Consider the following 19,939-nt stretch of genomic DNA (forward strand, 5'->3'; position numbering starts at 1 on the left):
GTGCGTCGGCAACCCAGTCATTGGTGCTTAATGGACATGTCCTGCTATGCAATTGGCCTCGGTAGCTGCAGTGTAAGTTCATTAGTTCTCCCCATTTGGCCTTCTAACTCCATCTCCATTACACCTGCTTCCCCATTTAGCCACAGTAAATCCAGCCCCCTTCCAGCTCTGTGAAGAAACATTTCTGCTGCCCCATTGTGCAAGGTTTTCTAGCACTGCTGCCTCCTGTTTCTCAATAGCAACGTCGACGGCCAGCTGGAGGCCTGGTATCTTCAGCTTAGATGCAGTCCAACCGTTTCTCAAGTCCTCCTTTGAAAATTTATCTCTTTCAGCAGCCCTGTTCCAGTTCTTCCCTGTGTCCACTTTCTCCAGGCCTTCTCCAACTAAAAAATTACCTTCCCTACCCATTTCTGCCATGATTGCTCTAGCTATTCATTCATTTTAAAATTCCCGTCTCGCCTGCTGCCTGCTCCTTTGAACCCCAAACCCACTTCTTCATTAGTTCCCAGTTGGTACATTACATAAAGACCATTCATTTACAGCTTTCAGAAAATAATGGGCACAGTTGTGAAATTCAATGCCCCAACACATAAGTAAAATTTACATAATACTCATGAACAAAAATCAAATTTTACTTACTCCATCGTTGTAAATTAATGGCCTTGAAGTTCCCTGAACAGCCCAACTGTTCTAAAACAATTTATACTCTGACTCACTGTAAGCACTGCCACGAGACATTTAATAATCTATTACATATTAAAATGCTAAGTGGATTGCAGCGCCCCGTCTCAAAAGTCATTGAAAACTCCTATATCAGGCTGTGTACGTTACATCTGTAAATAGTGCTGCACGTGGGCAATTCCATTTAAAACATGTTGCATAATGCTAGATAGAAATACAGTCGTCTTATTTTTTTATTTAATTCATGGGATATGGGCATCGCTGGTTGCCCTTGAGAAGACGGTGGTGATCCGCCGCCTTGAACCACTGCAGTCCATGTGGTGAAGGTACTCCTTCACAGTGCTGTTCGGTAAGGGATTCCAAGATTTTGACCCTGTGATGATGAAGGAATGGAGATATGTTTCTAACCCAGGATCGTGACTTGGAAGGGAACTTGCAGGTGGTGGTGTTCCCATGTGCCTTGTCCTTCTAGGTGGTGGAGGTCTCGGGTTTGGGAGGTACTGTTGCCGCAGTGCATCTGGAGCCACGGTACGCTAGTGATGGAGGGAGTGAATGTTTCGGGTGATGAATGGGGTACCAATCAAGTGGGCTGCTTTGTCCTGGATGATGTTGAGTTTCTTGAGTGTTGTTGGAGCTGCGCTCATCCAGGCAAATGGAGAGTATTCCCTCATGCTCTTGACGAGTGCCCTGTAGATGGTGGAAAGGCTTTGGGGAGTCAGGAGGTGAGTCACTCACCACAGAATACCGAGCCTCTGACCTTGCAGCCACAATATTTATGGCTAGTCCAGTAAATTTCTGGCCAATGGTGACCCCCAGGATGTTGATGGTGGGGGATTCGGCGATGGTAATGCTGTTGAATATCAAGAGGAGGAGGTTAGACTCTCACTTGTTGGAGGTGGTCATTTGTGGTGCAAATGTTACTTGCCACTTATCAGCCCAAGCCTGAATGTCGTCCAAGTCTTGGTGCATGTGGACATGGACTGCATCATTTTCTGAGGACTTGTGAATAGAACAGAACACTGTGCAATCATCAGCAAACATCCCCATGTCTGACCTTATGATGGAGGGAAGGTCATCGATGAAGCAGCTGAAGATGGTTGGGTCAAGAACACTGCCCTGAAGAACTCCTGCAGCGTTGTTCTGGGCCTGAGATGATTGGCCTCCAACAACCGCAAGCATCTTCCTTTGTGCTAGATATGACTCCAGCCAATGGAGAGTTATCTCTTGATTCCCATTGACTTCAATTTTACTAGGACTCCTTGATACCACACTCGGTCAAATACTGCCTTGATGTCAACGGTGGTCACTCTCACCTCGCCTCTGGAATTCATCTCTTGTCCAAGTTAAGATCAAGACTGTAATGTGGTCTGGATCCAGGTGGTCCTGGCGGAATTCAATGAGCAGATAATTGGTGACGAAGTGCTGTTTGATAACACTGTTGAGGGCACCTTCCATCACTTTGCTGATGTTTGAGAGTAGATTGATGGGGCAGTAATTGGCAGGATTGGATTTGTCCTGCTGTTTATGGACAGGACATACCTGGGCAATTTTCCACATTGCTTGGTAGATGCCAGTGTTGTAGCTGTACTGGAACAGCTTGGCTAGAGGCGCGGCTAGTTCTGGAGCACAAGAATTCAGCACAACAGCCGGGATGTTGTTGGGGCCCATAGCCTTTGCTGTATCCAGTGTGCTCTGCCTTTTCTTGATATCATATGGAGTGAATTGAAGTGGCTGAAGACTGGCTTCTGTGATGGTGGGGACCACAGGATGACAATGAGATAGATCATCTACTCAGCACTTCTGGTTGAAGGTGGTTGCAAAAGCTTCAGCCTTGTCTTTCGCACTCGCATGTAGGTCTCTGTCATCGTTGAGGATGGGTATATTTCTGGAGCCTCCTCCTCCCTTTAGTTGTTTCCTCGGAACTCCTACAAGGCAAGCGAGCCCCAGGTGGGTAGAGGAAATGCTTCAAGGACACCCTCAAAGCCTCCTTGATAAAGTGTAACATCCCCACCGACACCTGGGAATCTCTGGCCCAAGACTGCCCAAAGTGGAGGAAGAGCATCCTAGAGGGTGCTGAGCACCTCAAGTCTCGTCGCCAAGAGCATGCAGAAAAGAAGCGCAGACAGCAGAAGGAGCATGTGGTAAACCAGGCTCCCCACCCACCCTTTCCTTCAACCACTGTCTGCCCCACCTGTTACAGAGACTAATTCCCACATTGGACTGTACAGTCACCTAAGAACTCACTTTTAGAGTGGAAGCAAGTCTTCCTCGATTTCGAGGGACTGCCTATGATGATGATGATGATTAGTTTAATTATCCACCACCATTCACGACTGGATGTGGCAGGGCTGCAGAGCTTTGATCTGATCCGTTGGTTGTGCAATCGCATTGCACTCTACAGCATGCTGCTTTATGCTGTTTAGCGTGCATGCAGTCCTGTGTTGCAGCTTTACCAGGTTGACACCTCATTTTTAAGTGTGCCTGGCATGCTCTTCTACACTTCTCATTAAACCAGGGTTGGTCCCTTGGCTTGATGGTAATGGTAGAGTGAGGTAAGTGCAGGGCCATGAGGTTACAGATTGTGGTGGCTTACAATTCTGCTGCTGCTGATGGCCCACAGTGCCTCAGGGATGCCCAGTTTTGAGCTGCTAGATCTGTTCTGTATCTATGTTATTGAGCATGGTGGTCGTGCCACACAACACCATGGAGGTTGTCCTAAGTGTGAAGTTGTAAATCTGTGGAATTCGCTGCCTCCGAGAGCTGTGGAAGCTGGGTCATTGAATAAATTTAAGACGGAGATAGACCGTTTCTTCACTGATAAGGGGTTATGGGGAGTGGGCAAGATTGGATTAGCGATGATTGTATTAAATGGCGGAGCAGGCTTGAGGGGCCATATGGCCTACTCCTCCTATTTCTTATGTTCTTATGAAACTTCGTCTCCACATGGACTGTGCAGTGGTTACTACTACCAATACTGTCATGAACAGATGTATCTGTGACAGGTAGATTGATGAGGACGAGGTCAAGTAGGTTTTTCCTTGTTTCTCTCGCCACCTGCTGCAGGCCCGGTCTGACAGCTATGTCCTTTAGGACTCGGCCAGCTTGGGCAGTAGTGGTGCAACTGAGTCACTCTTGGAGATGTATATTGAAGTCCCCCACCCAGAGTACATTCTGTGTTTGTGTGGTATTCAACATGGAGGAGCACTGATTCATCAGCTGAGAGAGGGCAGTAGGTGGTAATCAGCAGGAAATTTCCTTGCCTATGTTTGACCTGATGCCATGAAACTTCATGGGGTCTGGAGTCAAATGTTGAGGACTCCCAGGGCCACTTCTTCCCGTATAGCACTGCCACCACCTCTGGTGGGTCTGTCCTGCCAGGACATAATGGTCACCATTACTGACATTAGCTTTTTATTCCAGATTTATTTAATTAACTGAATTTAAATTCCCCAGCTGTCATATTTGAACTTGTGCCTCTGCATCATTGTTGCAGACCTCTGGATTACTAGTCCAGTAACATAACCACTATGCTACCGTACCCATATATACATATATATGTATTTACAATTTGCACACAGCAAGGTCCTGCAAACAGCAATGTGATAAGGACCAGATAATCTGTTTTAGTGATGTTGGTTGAGGGTAAATATTGACCAGGACACCGGGGAAAACTACCCTGCTCGTCTTTGAAAAGTTCTTCGAAACATAACTTTTATGTCCACCTGAGAGGGCAGATGGGGCCTCTGCAATGTTCCCTCTAAGCTGCATGGCCGCGCCACTGTATGCTGGTCCACACTGCTTGGGACCGGCCTTTCAGATGTGAAATGTTGTGCATGCGTGAAACTTTGAAAGGGCTGCGCAGCCCGTTGAAGACTCCGCGCATTCAAAAAGGAATTGTGGGTAACGTTGGACCTCGGTCTGAAAGATGGCTCCTCCAATGGTGCAGCACTTTACTGTACTGAAGGGTCAGCTGGAATTTTGTGCTCCAGTCTATAAATATATATGTAGAAAAACTAATAGATGAATTCATCCACACATTGACACCTGGTGGCCAGTTCATTCCAGGAGCTTTTTATATCTATCTGAATGAAAATGTCCCTTCCTGCTCTCCAAACTTGGCTAGTCTTAACATGACATTACTCCAAAACAGTGCGCGTGTAGTTATGTGAACTGAGAAACTTCTAGCAATAAATGTTCTGTTTGTATCTGCTCATGAAGGTCTGCTGCTTTTGTGGTCTGGGTTAATAAATAGTGGAATAAAGGGATGTGCCATTTTCTATGGGCTTTTGCGAGGCAAGTTTCTGTCAGCCAAACAATTTAGTGCCCTCTACAGGGGATCTGGGACCTGTGTGAACTGGGCAAGCAACTGTGCATCTGCTAAACCATAGATTGAAGATTTATTGATGAGCAGCGCAGATCCTGAACCAGGAAGCAGATGTTAGAATATTTAATTGAATGTCAAATCGGGTACAGAAAGCAAAATAAAGAGAAGGAAAGAAAGATTGGATTAAGAGAGAGATACAAAAGAGACAGAAAGAGAAAATAAAAACATTTTTATTTAATTTAAAAAAAATCTCCAACTAAGAATGAGACTCCACACTTGTAAATGTTAATGTTCAGTGTCAGAGAGATTGTTTGGCAGTAATTAAGACTTACTACACCATGAAAAGGGTACTTGCATTGGAATGGACAAGCCCCAACTTGTGCCGAGTTTAGTCTGTATCTGTGATGTCCACTAATCACACTCGATCAGCTTCGCTGGGCAGGCCACTTAGTCCACATGCCAGATGCGAGACTCCCTAAGTAATTGTTCTACGCAGAGCTCCTTCATGGCAAACGAGCCAAAGGTGGACAGCGGAAACGTTACAAGGACACCCTTAAAGCCTCCCTGGTGAAATACGACATCACCACTGACACCTGGGAGACCCTCGCCGAAGAGAAAATGCATCCGGGAGGGCGTTGAGCTCTTCGAATCTCAACATTGCCAGTGTGAAGAGGTCAGGCGCAGGCAGTGGAAGGAGCGTGTGTCAAATCGATCCCACCCTTCCCCCGACGAATATCTGTCCCACCTGTGACAGGGTCTGTGGCTCTCCTGTTGGACTGTTCAGCCACCAAAGAACTCACTTTAGGAGTGGAAGCAAGTCTTCCTCGATTCCGAGGGACTGCCTATGATGACAGGAACTTCACGCCATTTAATACATTTGAATGGGGATCCAGATGGTGACGAGCAGTTTTTGCGTAGCTTACGGATGGACATCGCATCTTGGACAACAACTTCCAGATTTTCACTGCACGTGTGGGCTCATCAGAAGTTGCTGTCTGATTTATGAATAAATAACGGTGAGTGCTGTTAGCCTTACCATTATTTTTAACAGCAAAATCCATCCCATTCTCTGTAACTGCTACCAATTTGCTTACGAAACAAAAGTGACTACACTTCACAACCAGTTAATTACTTTGTTTGAAGTGCTTTGTGACATCAGGTGTATGGTATAAGGAAATGTAGCAGCATGGATAGAAAGTTGGTCAGGAAACAGAGTAAATGGATGCTGCTCAGATTGGAGAAGGGTTGGAAATGGTTTCCCTCTGGAATCCGCTAGGTCCAATTTTGTTTTCTCTGTGTGTATTTAATATATATATTTTGGATATAGCGAACGTAATTAAAATTTGCTGATGACACAAAAGTAGACAGTTTAGCAAACAGTGAGGCAGAAAGATTTCAGGAAGACATAGGTTAGTGGAAATGGACAGGTAGTTGGCAGATGCAATTAAATGTGGATATGGGTGAGAGAATACATTTTGGGAGACAAGTCAAGGAACATAAGTATTTATTGGAAAGACACTGAATGGTGTGGATGAACAGAGACAACTAGGGTTGTCAGAATCAGGGGAAGTCATAACGGGGAACAAAGAAATGGCGGACCAATTGAACAAGTACTTTGGTTCAGTATTCACGAAGGAGGACACGAACAACCTTCCGGTTATAAAAGGAGTCGGGGGCTCTAGTAAGGAGGAGGAACTGAGGGAAATCCTTATTAGCCGGGAAATTGTGTTGGGGAAATTGATGGGATTGAAGGCCGATAAATCGCCAGGACCTGATGGACTGCATCCCAGAGTACTTAAGGAGGTGGCCTTGGAAATAGTGGATGCGTTGACAGTCATTTTCCAACATTCCATTGACTCTGGATCAGTTCCTATGGAGTGGAGGGTAGCCAATGTAACCCCACTTTTTAAAAAAGGAGGGAGAGAGAAAACAGGGAATTATAGACCGGTCAGCCTGACATCGGTAGTGGGTAAAATGATGGAATCAATTATTAAGGATGTCATAGCAGTGCATTTGGAAAGAGGTGACATGATAGGTCCAAGTCAGCATGGATTTGTGAAAGGGAAATCATGCTTGACAAATCTTCTAGAATTTTTTGAGGATGTTTCCAGTAGAGTGGATAAGGGAGAACCAGTTGATGTGGTATATTTGGACTTTCAGAAGGCGTTCGACAAGGTCCCACACAAGAGATTGATGTGCAAAGTTAAAGCACATGGGATTGGGGGTAGTGTGCTGACGTGGATTGAGAACTGGTTGTCAGACAGGAAGCAAAGAGTAGGAGTAAATGGGTACTTTTCAGAATGGCAGGCAGTGACTAGTGGGGTACCGCAAGGTTCTGTGCTGGGGCCCCAGCTGTTTACACTGTACATTAATGATTTAGATGAGGGGATTAAATGTAGTATCTCCAAATTTGCGGATGACACTAAGTTGGGTGGCAGTGTGAGCTGCGAGGAGGATGCTGTGAGGCTGCAGAGCGACTTGGATAGGTTAGGTGAGTGGGCAAATGCATGGCAGATGAAGTATAATGTGGATAAATGTGAGGTTATCCACTTTGGTGGTAAAAACAGAGAGACAGACTATTATCTGAATGGTGACAGATTAGGAAAAGGGGAGGTGCAAAGAGACCTGGGTGTCATGGTACATCAGTCATTGAAGGTTGGCATGCAGGTGCAGCAGGCGGTTAAGAAAGCAAATGGCATGTTGGCCTTCATAGCAAGGGGATTTGAGTACAGGGGCAGGGAGGTGTTGCTACAGTTGTACAGGGCATTGGTGAGGCCACACCTGGAGTATTGTGTACAGTTTTGGTCTCCTAACCTGAGGAAGGACATTCTTGCTATTGAGGGAGTGCAGCGAAGGTTCACCAGACTGATTCCCGGGATGGCGGGACTGACCTATCAAGAAAGACTGGATCAACTGGGCTTGTATTCACTGGAGTTCAGAAGAATGAGAGGGGACCTCATAGAAACATATAAAATTCTGACGGGGTTAGACAGGTTAGATGCAGGAAGAATGTTCCCAATGTTGGGGAAGTCCAGAACCAGAGGTCACAGTCTAAGGATAAGGGGTAAGCCATTTAGGACCGAGATGCGGAGGAACTTCTTCACCCAGAGAGTGGTGAACCTGTGGAATTCTCTACCACAGAAAGTTGTTGAGGCCAATTCACTAAATATATTCAAAAAGGAGTTAGATGAGGTCCTTACTACTAGGGGGATCAAGGGGTATGGCGAGAAAGCAGGAATGGGGTACTGAAGTTAAATGTTCAGCCATGAACTCATTGAATGGCGGTGCAGGCTAGAAGGGACGAATGGCCGACTCCTGCACCTATTTTCTATGTTTCTATGTTTCAAATAATTACAGTTTGGATTCACCAGGATGTTGCTAGGCAGTAGAAACTAGGCATGATCTGTGATACTGGGACTATTTTCACTGGAGCAGAGAAAGCCAAAAGGAGGTTCAATAGAGACATTTAAATTTATGAAGAGTTTTGATAGAATGAATAGGGAAAGACTATTTTCTCTTGTTGGGGTGTCAGTAAAAATAGCTCATCAATTTAAAATGATCACAGAATGAGGAAAGGGGTTAGGAGAAATTCTTTTACACCGGGGGTTGTTGGAGCATAGAATGCTTTGCCACAGGGAGTATTTGAGAAACGGACCATTGCATCTTTTAAGGAAAAATTCCAGAAGTCTAACCTCAGCTATATTTTCCACCACCTGCCCCATCCAAATTTCCATTATGGCGATATAACCATTATCGCCAAGTCACAGCAAGGCCTTTCCCCTTGTACAGTATCTGCCCCTTTGAACATGTCATCTCCTCCATTCTTACTATTCATTTAAAATCATTATAACCTACGACATCCCCAAGTCCCAGATTGGCTTCCTCCCGCAGATCTTTTCCCTTCTCTCTTTCCTTAGCCTCCGTACCAAGCGACACTTCATCCTTGGTGACCTCAATCTCTGTCTCAACTCCTTTTGTCCCTCTCCTCTAAATTTAGTGCCATCTCTTAATCTCATCCTTCATTAAATTTTCCTACCCATGTCTTTGGCTATATCCACAACCTTGTGTCCTTTGCACTTTCAGTCTCATTCACTGAAGGGGCCATCTCTGACCACTTCCTCATCTCCCTCACTACCAATCCTACTACACTCCTTCAATCCCAGTACTATCACCTTTCGCCTATGGAAAATCTCTTCCTCAAGTCACTTACAACTGCACTGTCGAATTCCCAGATCCCTCACTTTTAACACTCTACTCATTGCCTTGCTTAACTGTGCCCTCACCCCTCTCTTCAATGTTCTTGTTCCCAGCAAAACTATAATTGTCTCTCATCTTTGTCGTCCCCACCCAGCCCCCCCCCCCCCGGTACAGTTCCCATCTTTGCTTCCTCAATTCTGTGGGGTTCAAATTTGAGCGTCCCTGGTGCATAACTAGCTTAGCGATCCATCGCCAGATCTGACCAGAACATACCTTGATCTTTTCCTTGCCCTTCACTTGGATGGTGGAAATCTCTTTTCATCAATTCTTCAAAGACACAGTTTTTTATATCTTTTTTGCAAATAGCTTTAACATCCAAGCTGGATATCAGCTAACCGCTATTTCTGGACCTATTTTGTCATCTTTCCTATTCTTTTCAACACTGATGGTATATAATGAATTGACCATTCCCTAAGTGTGAATGATTCAGGAAGAGAACATTTTGCAGAACTTACTATAAAAATCTGTCTTTTTTTCCTTTCCTACAATTTTCAAGCTTTTAAAGCACAAGCTTAGTGTCACATACTTTATGATTTAGCTTGTTGTCATTTACTCTTCTACCTCGGTGCCCTTCAGTATGAGCCTTGTCACTCCACCATGAGCTCACAATGAAAATAAACCTGTGTTTCTCTGTTCCCGTTATTTCCTCTACCTGCTATTTATGTCTCTGTTTAGTGTTTTTTTTTTAAGTGGTGAAATGCAATCCCCCAAATGGTTCATCAGGTTTACTTTGTGAATAGATGAACTATGCAGACCAATAATATCCCAGGCTTGATCTCCAGTCTGCTTAGTAGAGAATCACTTACTCTTCAGGATGAGGTCGGGGCACTATAATTGGCCTCCGCAATCGTGAATTGGCCATGGTTCTGGCCCCTGATTGCTATCCAGTGACTATGCCTGCATGGATATCAGATGAAGACTGGGCCAGGCTCAGCTGTAATGTTCTCCCCATCTACAAGTAGTTGGATAGTCTGCCAACACTTGCTGTTGAATTTACAAATGACGATTCGGCTGCGAATACCAAAAGGTGCAATGTGCCCCACTCGAGGAAGAGTGCAAAGAAAGAAGTTGTTGAGAAAAAGTGTTTAAATATTGTCCAGTGTCCTACATATTAACTTATGCTTCAATTTTATATTGTACTGTATTAAGGTACATTATATTTACAAAGTAATATTTGTTGATTTTTAGTTTTTATATTTAGAATTTTAAAAATTGTTTCATAACTACTGTGTTTATAGGAAAAACTTGAACCAATGACCTCACCTACACCGCCATCAAACAAGGTAACAATAAATAACAGGAACTTCTGCAAGACAGCAAGATTGTGATGAGGGTGGATGGGGTTAATTGAATTCAGAGATATGAAAGAATTCATAAAATACCGCAGTGCAATAGAGGGAAGCTCAGGATTGGTTCTTCAGGAAATGAAACAGAACACACTCTAGTGGAACAAATTAGAAATTTACTGATATTAGTGGCATTTTGGACCTTGGACCGAAAACAGAACTGGCTTAGGGGAAGCACTGGGAATGTGAATCAGACTAACTTGAGGTTAATTGAGGCAGTAAAAATTATTGACCCAGATTTTGCTGGAGCGAGACATCTTGAGACATACCCTGTTAGTTAGATTTGTTCGTGCACGTTTAGGGTTTAAAAAATTTTGCCCACAAAGTTGCTGCAAGTGCGAGCTGATAACGGCGTTGTGAGGGCAACGGGGCATTTGGGACCTTGATGAACAACGGGAAATAAGAACATGAATAGAAGCACGAGTAGGCAATATGGCCCTTTGAACCTTCGGGACAAACTGTCTATCTCCTTAACTAATAAGATTAAAGGATTGACAAATAAACAGAGGAAGGAATGGGAAGGAGGGTGAATTAAAGTGAGTGAATTCAATGTCAAATTCGGTACAGAAAGAGAAATAAAGAGATGTAAAGAAAGATTAGATTGAGAGAAAGAAAAAAGACAGGAAAAATATTAAAAATTTTAATTTAACATTTAAAAAATCTTCTACAACAATTCATAACTTAAAGGAATGAGACTCCATACTTTTAATTGTTCACCTGGGCCAGAAAGGTTGATTGGCTGTCATTAACAATTGTCACGTGTTAAAAGGGTACTTGCTCTGTTACTTACTAGACTTAAGTTCTGTAGCGTGTTTAATGGGCAATTAATGCGCAAATGCAGCAACTTCATGAAAATCATGGAGGTTAAGGGCAAGATTCTGTTTTCACGAAGCTAATGGCTGGGCAATAGGCCAGCAACTTGTGGCGATTCGCAATTCAAGGGGTATCTCTTCCTCATCACAAGTTGCTGGCCTATTTGTACACTAATAACGGCGTGCGTCATTCATACGCTGTTACTTTTTCAGCAAAATCTGGCCCACGATTACCAATCTAGTCAGATTTGCATTTCTCAAAATGGCATGATGATTTCAGATCAATGTTGTTGGCACCTATTTTTCCATCAGTTTGTAATAGGCAATGTAATTTAATGTTTTTTTCAAAATTTCATCAATGTTCATAAATAACTAGATTTCTTCCATCAGACACGAAGTTTACTTTAAAAAAAATATAAATAATGCGATATTACTTGGATCCATCTATAGACAAAACTATGGGCCCAAGTTTCCACATGATTCGTGCCTGATTTTTAAGAGCAACTGGTGGAGAACGGACTATTTTAGAAATCGCAATTCTCCACATTTTTTTTTCTGCAGTTCTAGTCAGGTAGAACAGTTCTAGTTTAGAACAGAATTTTTTCTTCAAAAGGGGGCGTGTCCGGCCACTGACGCCTGATTTGAAAGTTTCCACAGTGAAAATGTACTCCAAACTAAAGTAGAATGGAGCCAGTGAAGATTTTTGTAGAACTAAAAAAACCTGTTCTACACATTAAAAAATCAGGCGCAGGTTACAAATTAGGCGTAGGGAACGAGGGGAGGGGGGGGGAGGGGAAGGGAAGCCATTAAATTCTACAATAAATCCTTAGTTATACTTATACAAATATTATACAAATAAATCCAACCTGAATAAACATTTATAAGCAAAGAAAAGATTAAATAAACCATGTTCCTACCTGTGTGAAAGTTCTTCAGGCAGGCCTTTAGGAAGTGGTTTGCCGTTGGGACCGAAGGCTGAACGGGCCGGGCCCGAGATTTCGGGCAGGGCCCGTCCCCAGCACCAGAGGTAGGTGGCGTTGGGTCGGGTCGGGGAGAGAGGTTCGGTTCGGGTCGGGGGGAGGGAGGGAGGTCAGGTCGGGGAGAGGGAGAGGGAGAGGGAGAGGGAGAGGGAGAGGGAGAGGGAGAGGGAGAGGGAGAGGGAGGTCGGGTCGGGGCGGGGGATGTCAGGTCGGATCCAGTCCGGGGGCGAGAGTAGAGTCGGGTGGGAGCGGGAGTGGCAGACGCAGACGGGTCGAGTCGGGTCCGGTCCGGTCGGGGGTGGGGGGTGGGGGGGCGCGGAAGCAGGAGCGGCGGGGAAGCAGGAGCGGCAGCGACAGGCGGGTCGAGTCGGGTTCGGTGGCGGGGGGGCGGAAGCAGGAGCGGCGGAGAAGCAGGAGCAGGAGCGGCAGCGACAGGCGGGTCGAGTCGGGTCCGGTCGGGGGTGGGGGGTGGGGGTGGCGGAAGCATGAGCGGCGGGGAAGCGGGAGCGGCAGCGACAGGCGGGTCGAGTCGGGTTCGGGAGCAGGGGGGAGCAGGAGCGGGAGTCGGCAGGAAGCAGGAGCTGGCCGTGGGAGGAGCCTTATTCACGCAGCCCCAGTGAGGCAATTCGGCCAGGGCTGGGGGCTGCGTGCTTCGGGCCCCTCCCACACAGTTTCGGGCGCCTGGAGCTACTGCACTTGCGTGCCCACTGTAGCGCGCATGTGCAGAGCTCCCGGCACTGTTTTCGGCGCAGGGTCCTAGCTCCCCCCCCCTACAGCTCCTGCTGCGCTGCGCCGAGGTCCAGAGGACCTGCAGGGATGTGGAGAATACGGAGGATTTTTTTAGGCGCACTTTGTGGCGCCCGTTTTTTATCGTGTGGAAACTTGGGCCCTTTAATTCTGTCCCTCTAAGAGTTGTTAACCAGATAGTGGTACTCCTTCCCCACTTTCATATATAAGCGATGTTTTGGTATTAAACATTATTCTGGTATTAAACATTATTCTGTTTATGTCAACAACAATGTATTCGATTGCTGGAAGATCAGGGAAATATTATTAAATTTCAGACATTCAGTAACCTTCAATGACCAGGTACAGCACCTATCGCCTGGGGAAAATCACACAAATAATTGCTTTAATTACTTTAACGGTATCATTACATTGGGAATCACTGATGGGCAGGTATTCTAATTGGCAGAACGTAACTAATGGTGTCCCGCAGGGATCTGTGTTGGGGCTGCGACTATTTACTGTATTTATTAACGACTTAGATGATGGGATCGAAAGCCACATATCCACACTTGCCGATGAGACAAAGATAGGAGGCATTGTAGGCAGTGTAGATGAAAGCATAAAATTACAAAGGAATATTGATAGAATGGGCAAAACTGTGGTAAATGAATTTCAATATAAGCAAATGTGAGGTCATCCACTTTGGACCTAAAAAGGATGGAACAGGGTACGTTCTAAATGTTGAAAAGTTTAAAAACAGTGGCGGTCCAAAGAGATTTGGGCGGAGAGGTGGGGGGTGGGGGGGAGGTGCGGTCTAGGTACAAGGATCATTAAAATGTCATGAACAGGTACAGAAAATAATCAAAACGGCTAATGGAATGTTGGTCTTTATATCTAAAGGACTTGGAATACAAGGGGGTTGAAGTTATGCTGCAGCCATACATCATCATAGGCGGTCCCTCGAACGAGGATGACTTGCTTCCACAATAGTTCAGAGATGTTTCAGTGAAGGACCCGATGATCCAGTCCTGAACTCGAATTGAGGGGATGGAAGATGCCTGTGCGTGGATTTTTTTTAACGTGTGGTGACCGTTGCACATCAGCCACCACACGGGCTTGACAGAGCTAGGCCTTTATCCAATGGCAAGGGTTGAACCAGGAAGACTGGAGACCAGCTCTGCTGCACGAGCCTAGTACGTGCACATATCGCAGTGTGGGCTGGCCTGTGCTGCCCTTGGGCTCTCGGCTCTTGGCCCCGTGTCCTCATTCGCTGCACTTTCGCCTACGATGTTCCAGGGCCCGGCGCTCCAGCTCTATAGCTCCGACCTGCGGTGATGTTCTCACACAGGTTGGGACGGCCCAGCTATACAAAGCCCTAGTTGGACCACACTTTGAGTACTGTGAATAGTCCTGGGCACCACACCGTTGGAAGGTGTGAGCAGTTCTGGGCACCACACCTAGGTGGCATAGTCTAAAAATTAGAATCAGACCTTTCAGGAGTGAAATTAGGAAACACTTCTACACACAGGATGGTAGAAAGTTGGAAATCTCTTCCGTAAATGACAATTGATGCTAGATCAATTGTTAATTTTAAAGCTGAGATTGATAATACCTTTGGTTAACAAATATCTAAGAGATATGGGGCAAATGCAGGTATATGGAGTTAGAAATAGGAGCAGGAGTAGGCCATTTGGCCCCATACGTCACAGATCAGCCATGCTCTCATTGAATGGTGGAACAGGCTCGAAGGGGCTAAATGGCCTACTCCTGCACCTGTGTGATGTGGTCCATTATGTTACAAAAAGGTGGATCTGCCTTCAGCGAGCCCATTCATTTGTCCTCACCAGCAAAAATAGTTACTAGCTCCAGTTTTTTTTTCATTGGCCAGTGCTTCTTATTAAGTTAATGCCGTGTATCTTTCTTCTTCTCCTTGGTTGTCATTGAGTTATTACCATCATTCTCTTTACCTCATTTTGTGATAAATGTCCTGCACGTCCGTAGTCATTATTGTGTTGGTTAGTGCTCAGTACTGGTTCCTTCATCCGTTGACAGAATTCTTATCGTTTCATTGATTGTTTCTTCGCAGTATTTCAGCTGATACTGAATATTTCGCCAATTCATCTGCCTAGACAGAGTTACTCTTGTTTTTGTGTGTTTTTTATTTGACCTGCCACTGGTTTGTTCATGAATGCTTGTTTTTTTGTATCAGGCTTCCTTTAAATTGCATTGTCACATCTGTCTGTGCCTAGTCTGAGTTCACTCTTGTGGTGCTGCGTAGATGACAGTCAAGCAGGCACTCTGTACTATCAAAATTCCGGCTGCAACAGCACAGGTCATACCTTTCTTTCAGCTCAGGCATTGTCTCATTACGAGACAATACCTGAGGGCTCTGCAGCTCAAGTATTACAGGTGCAGATTTTAGTCTCAGCTACGTTTGGATCCTAGGATTCATGGAAGTGTTTGTAATCTTTCTTCACGAAGCATCCTCCACAGCCCATAGGAATAGTCAAGCTCGATTTTTTTTTTTTCCCCCTAGGGCAAGCACAAGCCGAGATGCATAAAAAGCCTCAGCTCTTCTGGTGGTGGAAACTCTCATTCATCCCTTTGTTACCTCTAGACTTGACTACTCCAACTCACTCCTGGCCGGCCTTCCACAGTCCACATTATGTAAACTTGGAAGTCCTCCAAAACTCAGCAGCCCGTGTACTAACCCGCACCATCAAGATAACCCATCACCCCTGTGCTTTCTGACCTACATTTGCTTCCAGCTAAACAACGCCATGATTTCAAAATTCTCATCTTTGTTTACAAATCACTCCATGGACTTACCCCTCCCTATCTCTGCAATCTTTTTCAGCCTCACAATCCCACAAGATGTCTGCGTTCCTCAAATTCTGGCCTCTTGAACATCCCTCATTATAAATGCTCAGCCATCGGTGGACGTGCCTTCAGCTGCCTGGGCCCTAAGCTCTGGATCTCCCTTCCTAAACCGCTACCTCTTTTCCCTCCTTTTAAGATGTTCGTTAAAACTTACCTCTTTAAACAAGCTTTTGATCATCTGCCTTAATTTCTTCTGTGACTCGGTGTCAAATTTATCTGTTTGTCTGTAACACTGTTGTGAAGCACCTTGGGATGTTTTACTATGTTAAAGGCGCTATATAAATAAAAGTTATTATTCTGAAAACATAAGAATTAGGAGTAAGAGTAGACCCCTCGAGCCTGCTCCGCCATTCAATAAGATCATGGCTGATCTTCGCCTCAACTCCACTCTTCTGCCCAATCCCCATATCGTTAATTCTCCTAGAGTCCAAAAATTTATGAATCTCAGCCTTAGAATATACTCAATGAATGTATTGTCATGGCGTTACAGGTAGGCAGTGCTACATAAGGTCCCTTACTCCTTGGATGTGGAGGAGGGGAAGAAAATGGTGGCACACTGCTGGAGGGCAGATTCCTAGAGCAAAGTTTAAAATTTACCAAAATATTTAATGCGTAGGTCACTCATAATCTCTGTGCTTGCTATTGGAGCCCTTCCTCCATATTTCTGAGAGTGCAAACAGCAACATTCATGGGGTTTCTCTCTCTGCCTCTGGGTTATAATCAAGAGTATCTGGGCTGGCATATGTAAGTTATTGGGTGAAAAGATAATTAGGGCTGCACTTCAAGGTAAATGGTCACAGTAGAACAGAATCCTCTTGCAGCAGTTCAAATTAGTGAAGAAATTTCTTCATGCAGAGTGTTCACTGTTCGATTAGAGCATTGCATGCAGAAAGTTTTGAATTATTTAAGAAACAGTGCATGCTGTGGAGGGACTATAACTGTTTCTAGATGGGTGAGCTTAACGTAGGCTGATTGGCTGCCTTCATCCGAATTAATCTTGCGAGCTGTTCCCAAAATAGATAAAGCTTATGGCTGGATTTTGTACAATAACCCAGTTGCAGACTTGGTGGTTGTCTTTCATGTTCTCACCTGACATAAATCTAATGCGCAGGAGGTTAAATCTGAACCGCTACCCTCCCTCGATGGTGACTCCAAATATATAGAATCGTATAGCAGAGAAGGAGGCCATTTGGCCTGTTGTGCCTGTGCTGGCTCTTTGAAAGATCTGTGCAAATTAGTCCCTCACCCCAGCCTTTTCCTCATTACCTGGCAAATTAGTCCCACACCCCAGCCTTTCCCTCATTACCTGACAAATTAGTCCCACACCCCAGCCTTTCCCTCATTACCCGACTAATTAGTCCCACACCCCAGCCTTTTCCTCATTACCTGGCAAACTAGTCCTCCAAGTATGTGTCCAGTTGCCTTTTGAAAGTTCTCATGGAATCTGCTTCCACCCACCACCATTTCAGGTAGTGCATTCCAGTCTCTCCACATACTGAAGTCTCTCATCCCTGGTATCATGCTAGTGAACCTCTGCTGTACCCTCTCCAAGGCTTTGACATCTTTCCTAAGGTTTGGTGCCCAGAATTGTACACCGAATCTAGCTGAGGATCTGTAAAGGTTTAGAACTATTGCCTTGTTTTTGTATTCAGCGACTGTATTTACAAAGCCAAGTACCCCAGGTCCCTCTGCTCTTGCACCCCCCCCACCCCGCCCACACACACACACACACACACACACACACACACACACACACACACACACACAATAGTACCATTTAGATTTTACTGCCTATCCGTGTTTTTCCTTCCAAAGTTATCACTTCACGTTTGCCCGCATTAAATTGTATCTGCCGCGTGTCTGCCCATTTAAGCAGTCTGTCTACGTCTTGCTGAAATCAGCTACTAGCCTCCTCACTATTTACTACATTGCCAAGTTTTGTGTCATCCGTAAACTTCTAAATTGTACTCCCAAGACCAAGTCGTTTATATAAAAGAAGAAAAGCAATGGTCCTAATACTGATCCCTGGGGGACCCCACTGCATACTTCTCTCCAGTCAGAAAAACATCTGTTCACCACTACTCTCTGCAAACTACGTACCCAAATTATCATCATCCCTTTAATCCGATGTGCTTGTATTTTACGAATATGCATACACTTAAATTATGAATTTACAAGCCAGAGTTGTGGGGTTTCTGCACCAGTGAGTTACAGCTGTTAAAATGGGCCACTTGTCCCCTTTTTAATCATCACTATGCCTTAAGGGCTAAGTGCAAACTGTTACAACAGCAACAGTGAATGCATTGGATTCTGGGCTGTGATCCATGGCCTTTGGTCAATTTGCAAAGTGACGTGACATTACGTCCTCTAACCTTTTGTACTGGATAGGTGCAAATGATGGACAAAGTAAGGAATTGCTGGAAAGTTGTAAGAAACTAACAAAACCTGAAAACATTGTTCAGACTGGCCATGGAAGAGCAGGTTGTTCCTTGCTCAACTGATGGGCTGCAAGAACCCATTACAGTAACTATGTCTTTCTTGCTACTTCCTAGTGTTTTCCTGTACTGAAGAACAGTTTATCTATCCAAAGTTAGATCCGTGCTAAGAGCTCCTTGCTGCAGCTGGTCTTATGGCTCTGGGCCTTCTCTAGCCTTGCAACAATCATTTCACAGGTACCCCTTCCCTCACCTGGAGCTCAGGCGAATAACTAGCTGTACAACTTCGTGGTGACGTAGAGAAGAGTCATTACAGTTGCTGGGTTTATATCGAGCCCGAGAAGGCTGTCATTTCTACTGTATGAGATCACCTCCAAAGTTCCATAAGTTAGTCCAATTGGTTAACTTACAGGACCCTAGAACAATATTGCCATTATTTACTGAGATCAACAAATTACTGAGTTCTGTTAAAAGGGTTCACCCTGAGCAGGAAATGAGCAATTCCTAGAAACCGAGGTCAACTCTGCCCAATACTGGATTTTGAGGCTTTGAATCAGTTCCTCAGGAAGGAAAGTGCACCTGACAATTATGGCTAGTGCAAAAAAAACATTTCTAGATCTTCAAAGTTATGAAGGCTTATGCTAAGGTAAATAGTAACATTAGACATAATGGGCGGGATTTTCTACTTTACCGTTTTTGGAGCGGGAAATTTACCGCCCGATTAACGTTACAATGAATGAATTAATTTTTGTCATTTGGGCCCTGTGCCAGGGGTGCAGCGCAAAGGGAGGTGTTGGACTAATTTCGAGTCGCAAAAACGGGAACCTCGCCAACCAAAGTGCGGGCCGGCAGCGTTGAGCGAGAGGCCTTGGGAGGAGAGAAAAAAAAATTAACAAACGTTCAAAAAAACATTGCCAACACCCTTACAATACAAATCGCTACAAAAAAAATAAAAGAATAAAAACTGGAAGTTATCTTTTTTACAGTTTATCCAACTCACCGCCACTGGCAGGGCTGGACCGCTGTGTTTTCCCTGGCGGTCATCGCGGGGTGCGTTTTGTGGCGTACGGGTCCGGTGTGAGTCGAAACTCGCAGCGGTGTCGCAAGGAGAGCTGTTGCACACCTGCTGCAGCTCTCTCCGGCGGTGCTTCTAAGCGCCGACGCAAAACCCGACCGGAGGATCGTGATTCGGCGAAAGAGAGCTGTCCTTCCCATTTTTCGCCGTGGAGTGCCAAAACTGGGTCGCAAACGACCCGAAAATCCAACCCTTACAGCACTGGAGGCCATTCAGCCCATTGTGTATGTGCTGCTACTTTGCTAGAGCAATCTATGCTAAGCATTTATCAGCACAGAAATGCTACCACAATTACGCTTTACTAAAATCCTAGTGACCCCACTGCATAGTCAAAGGGTTGAGAGTCAAGTGAAAGAGCTGAACTTGATTCAAACTATCGAGTCCTCAAGACACTGAATGCCGATTCATGTTATTTGGACC

At 45.0% G+C, this 19,939-nt stretch overlaps 1 protein-coding gene across 7 annotated transcripts in view; it reads left to right on the top strand.

The window, feature by feature from the left end:
- Window positions 1-19,939, top strand: part of ranbp3b (RAN binding protein 3b) — a 114,715-nt gene that overhangs the window by 25,617 nt on the left and 69,159 nt on the right. For 6 of the 7 annotated variants that reach the window (XM_070859841.1, XM_070859842.1, XM_070859848.1 and 3 more), the window contains one exon: window positions 10,501-10,545. The exons of the other annotated variant lie outside the window; for it this stretch is intronic. In XM_070859841.1, the coding sequence (XP_070715942.1) occupies window positions 10,501-10,545 (45 nt within the window). The remainder of the gene's footprint in view (window positions 1-10,500; window positions 10,546-19,939) is intronic. 7 annotated transcript variants of the gene reach the window in all.

The sequence above is a fragment of the Pristiophorus japonicus genome, chromosome 18 (genome assembly GCF_044704955.1).
Source record: "Pristiophorus japonicus isolate sPriJap1 chromosome 18, sPriJap1.hap1, whole genome shotgun sequence".
NCBI classification, from domain to species: domain Eukaryota; kingdom Metazoa; phylum Chordata; class Chondrichthyes; family Pristiophoridae; genus Pristiophorus; species Pristiophorus japonicus.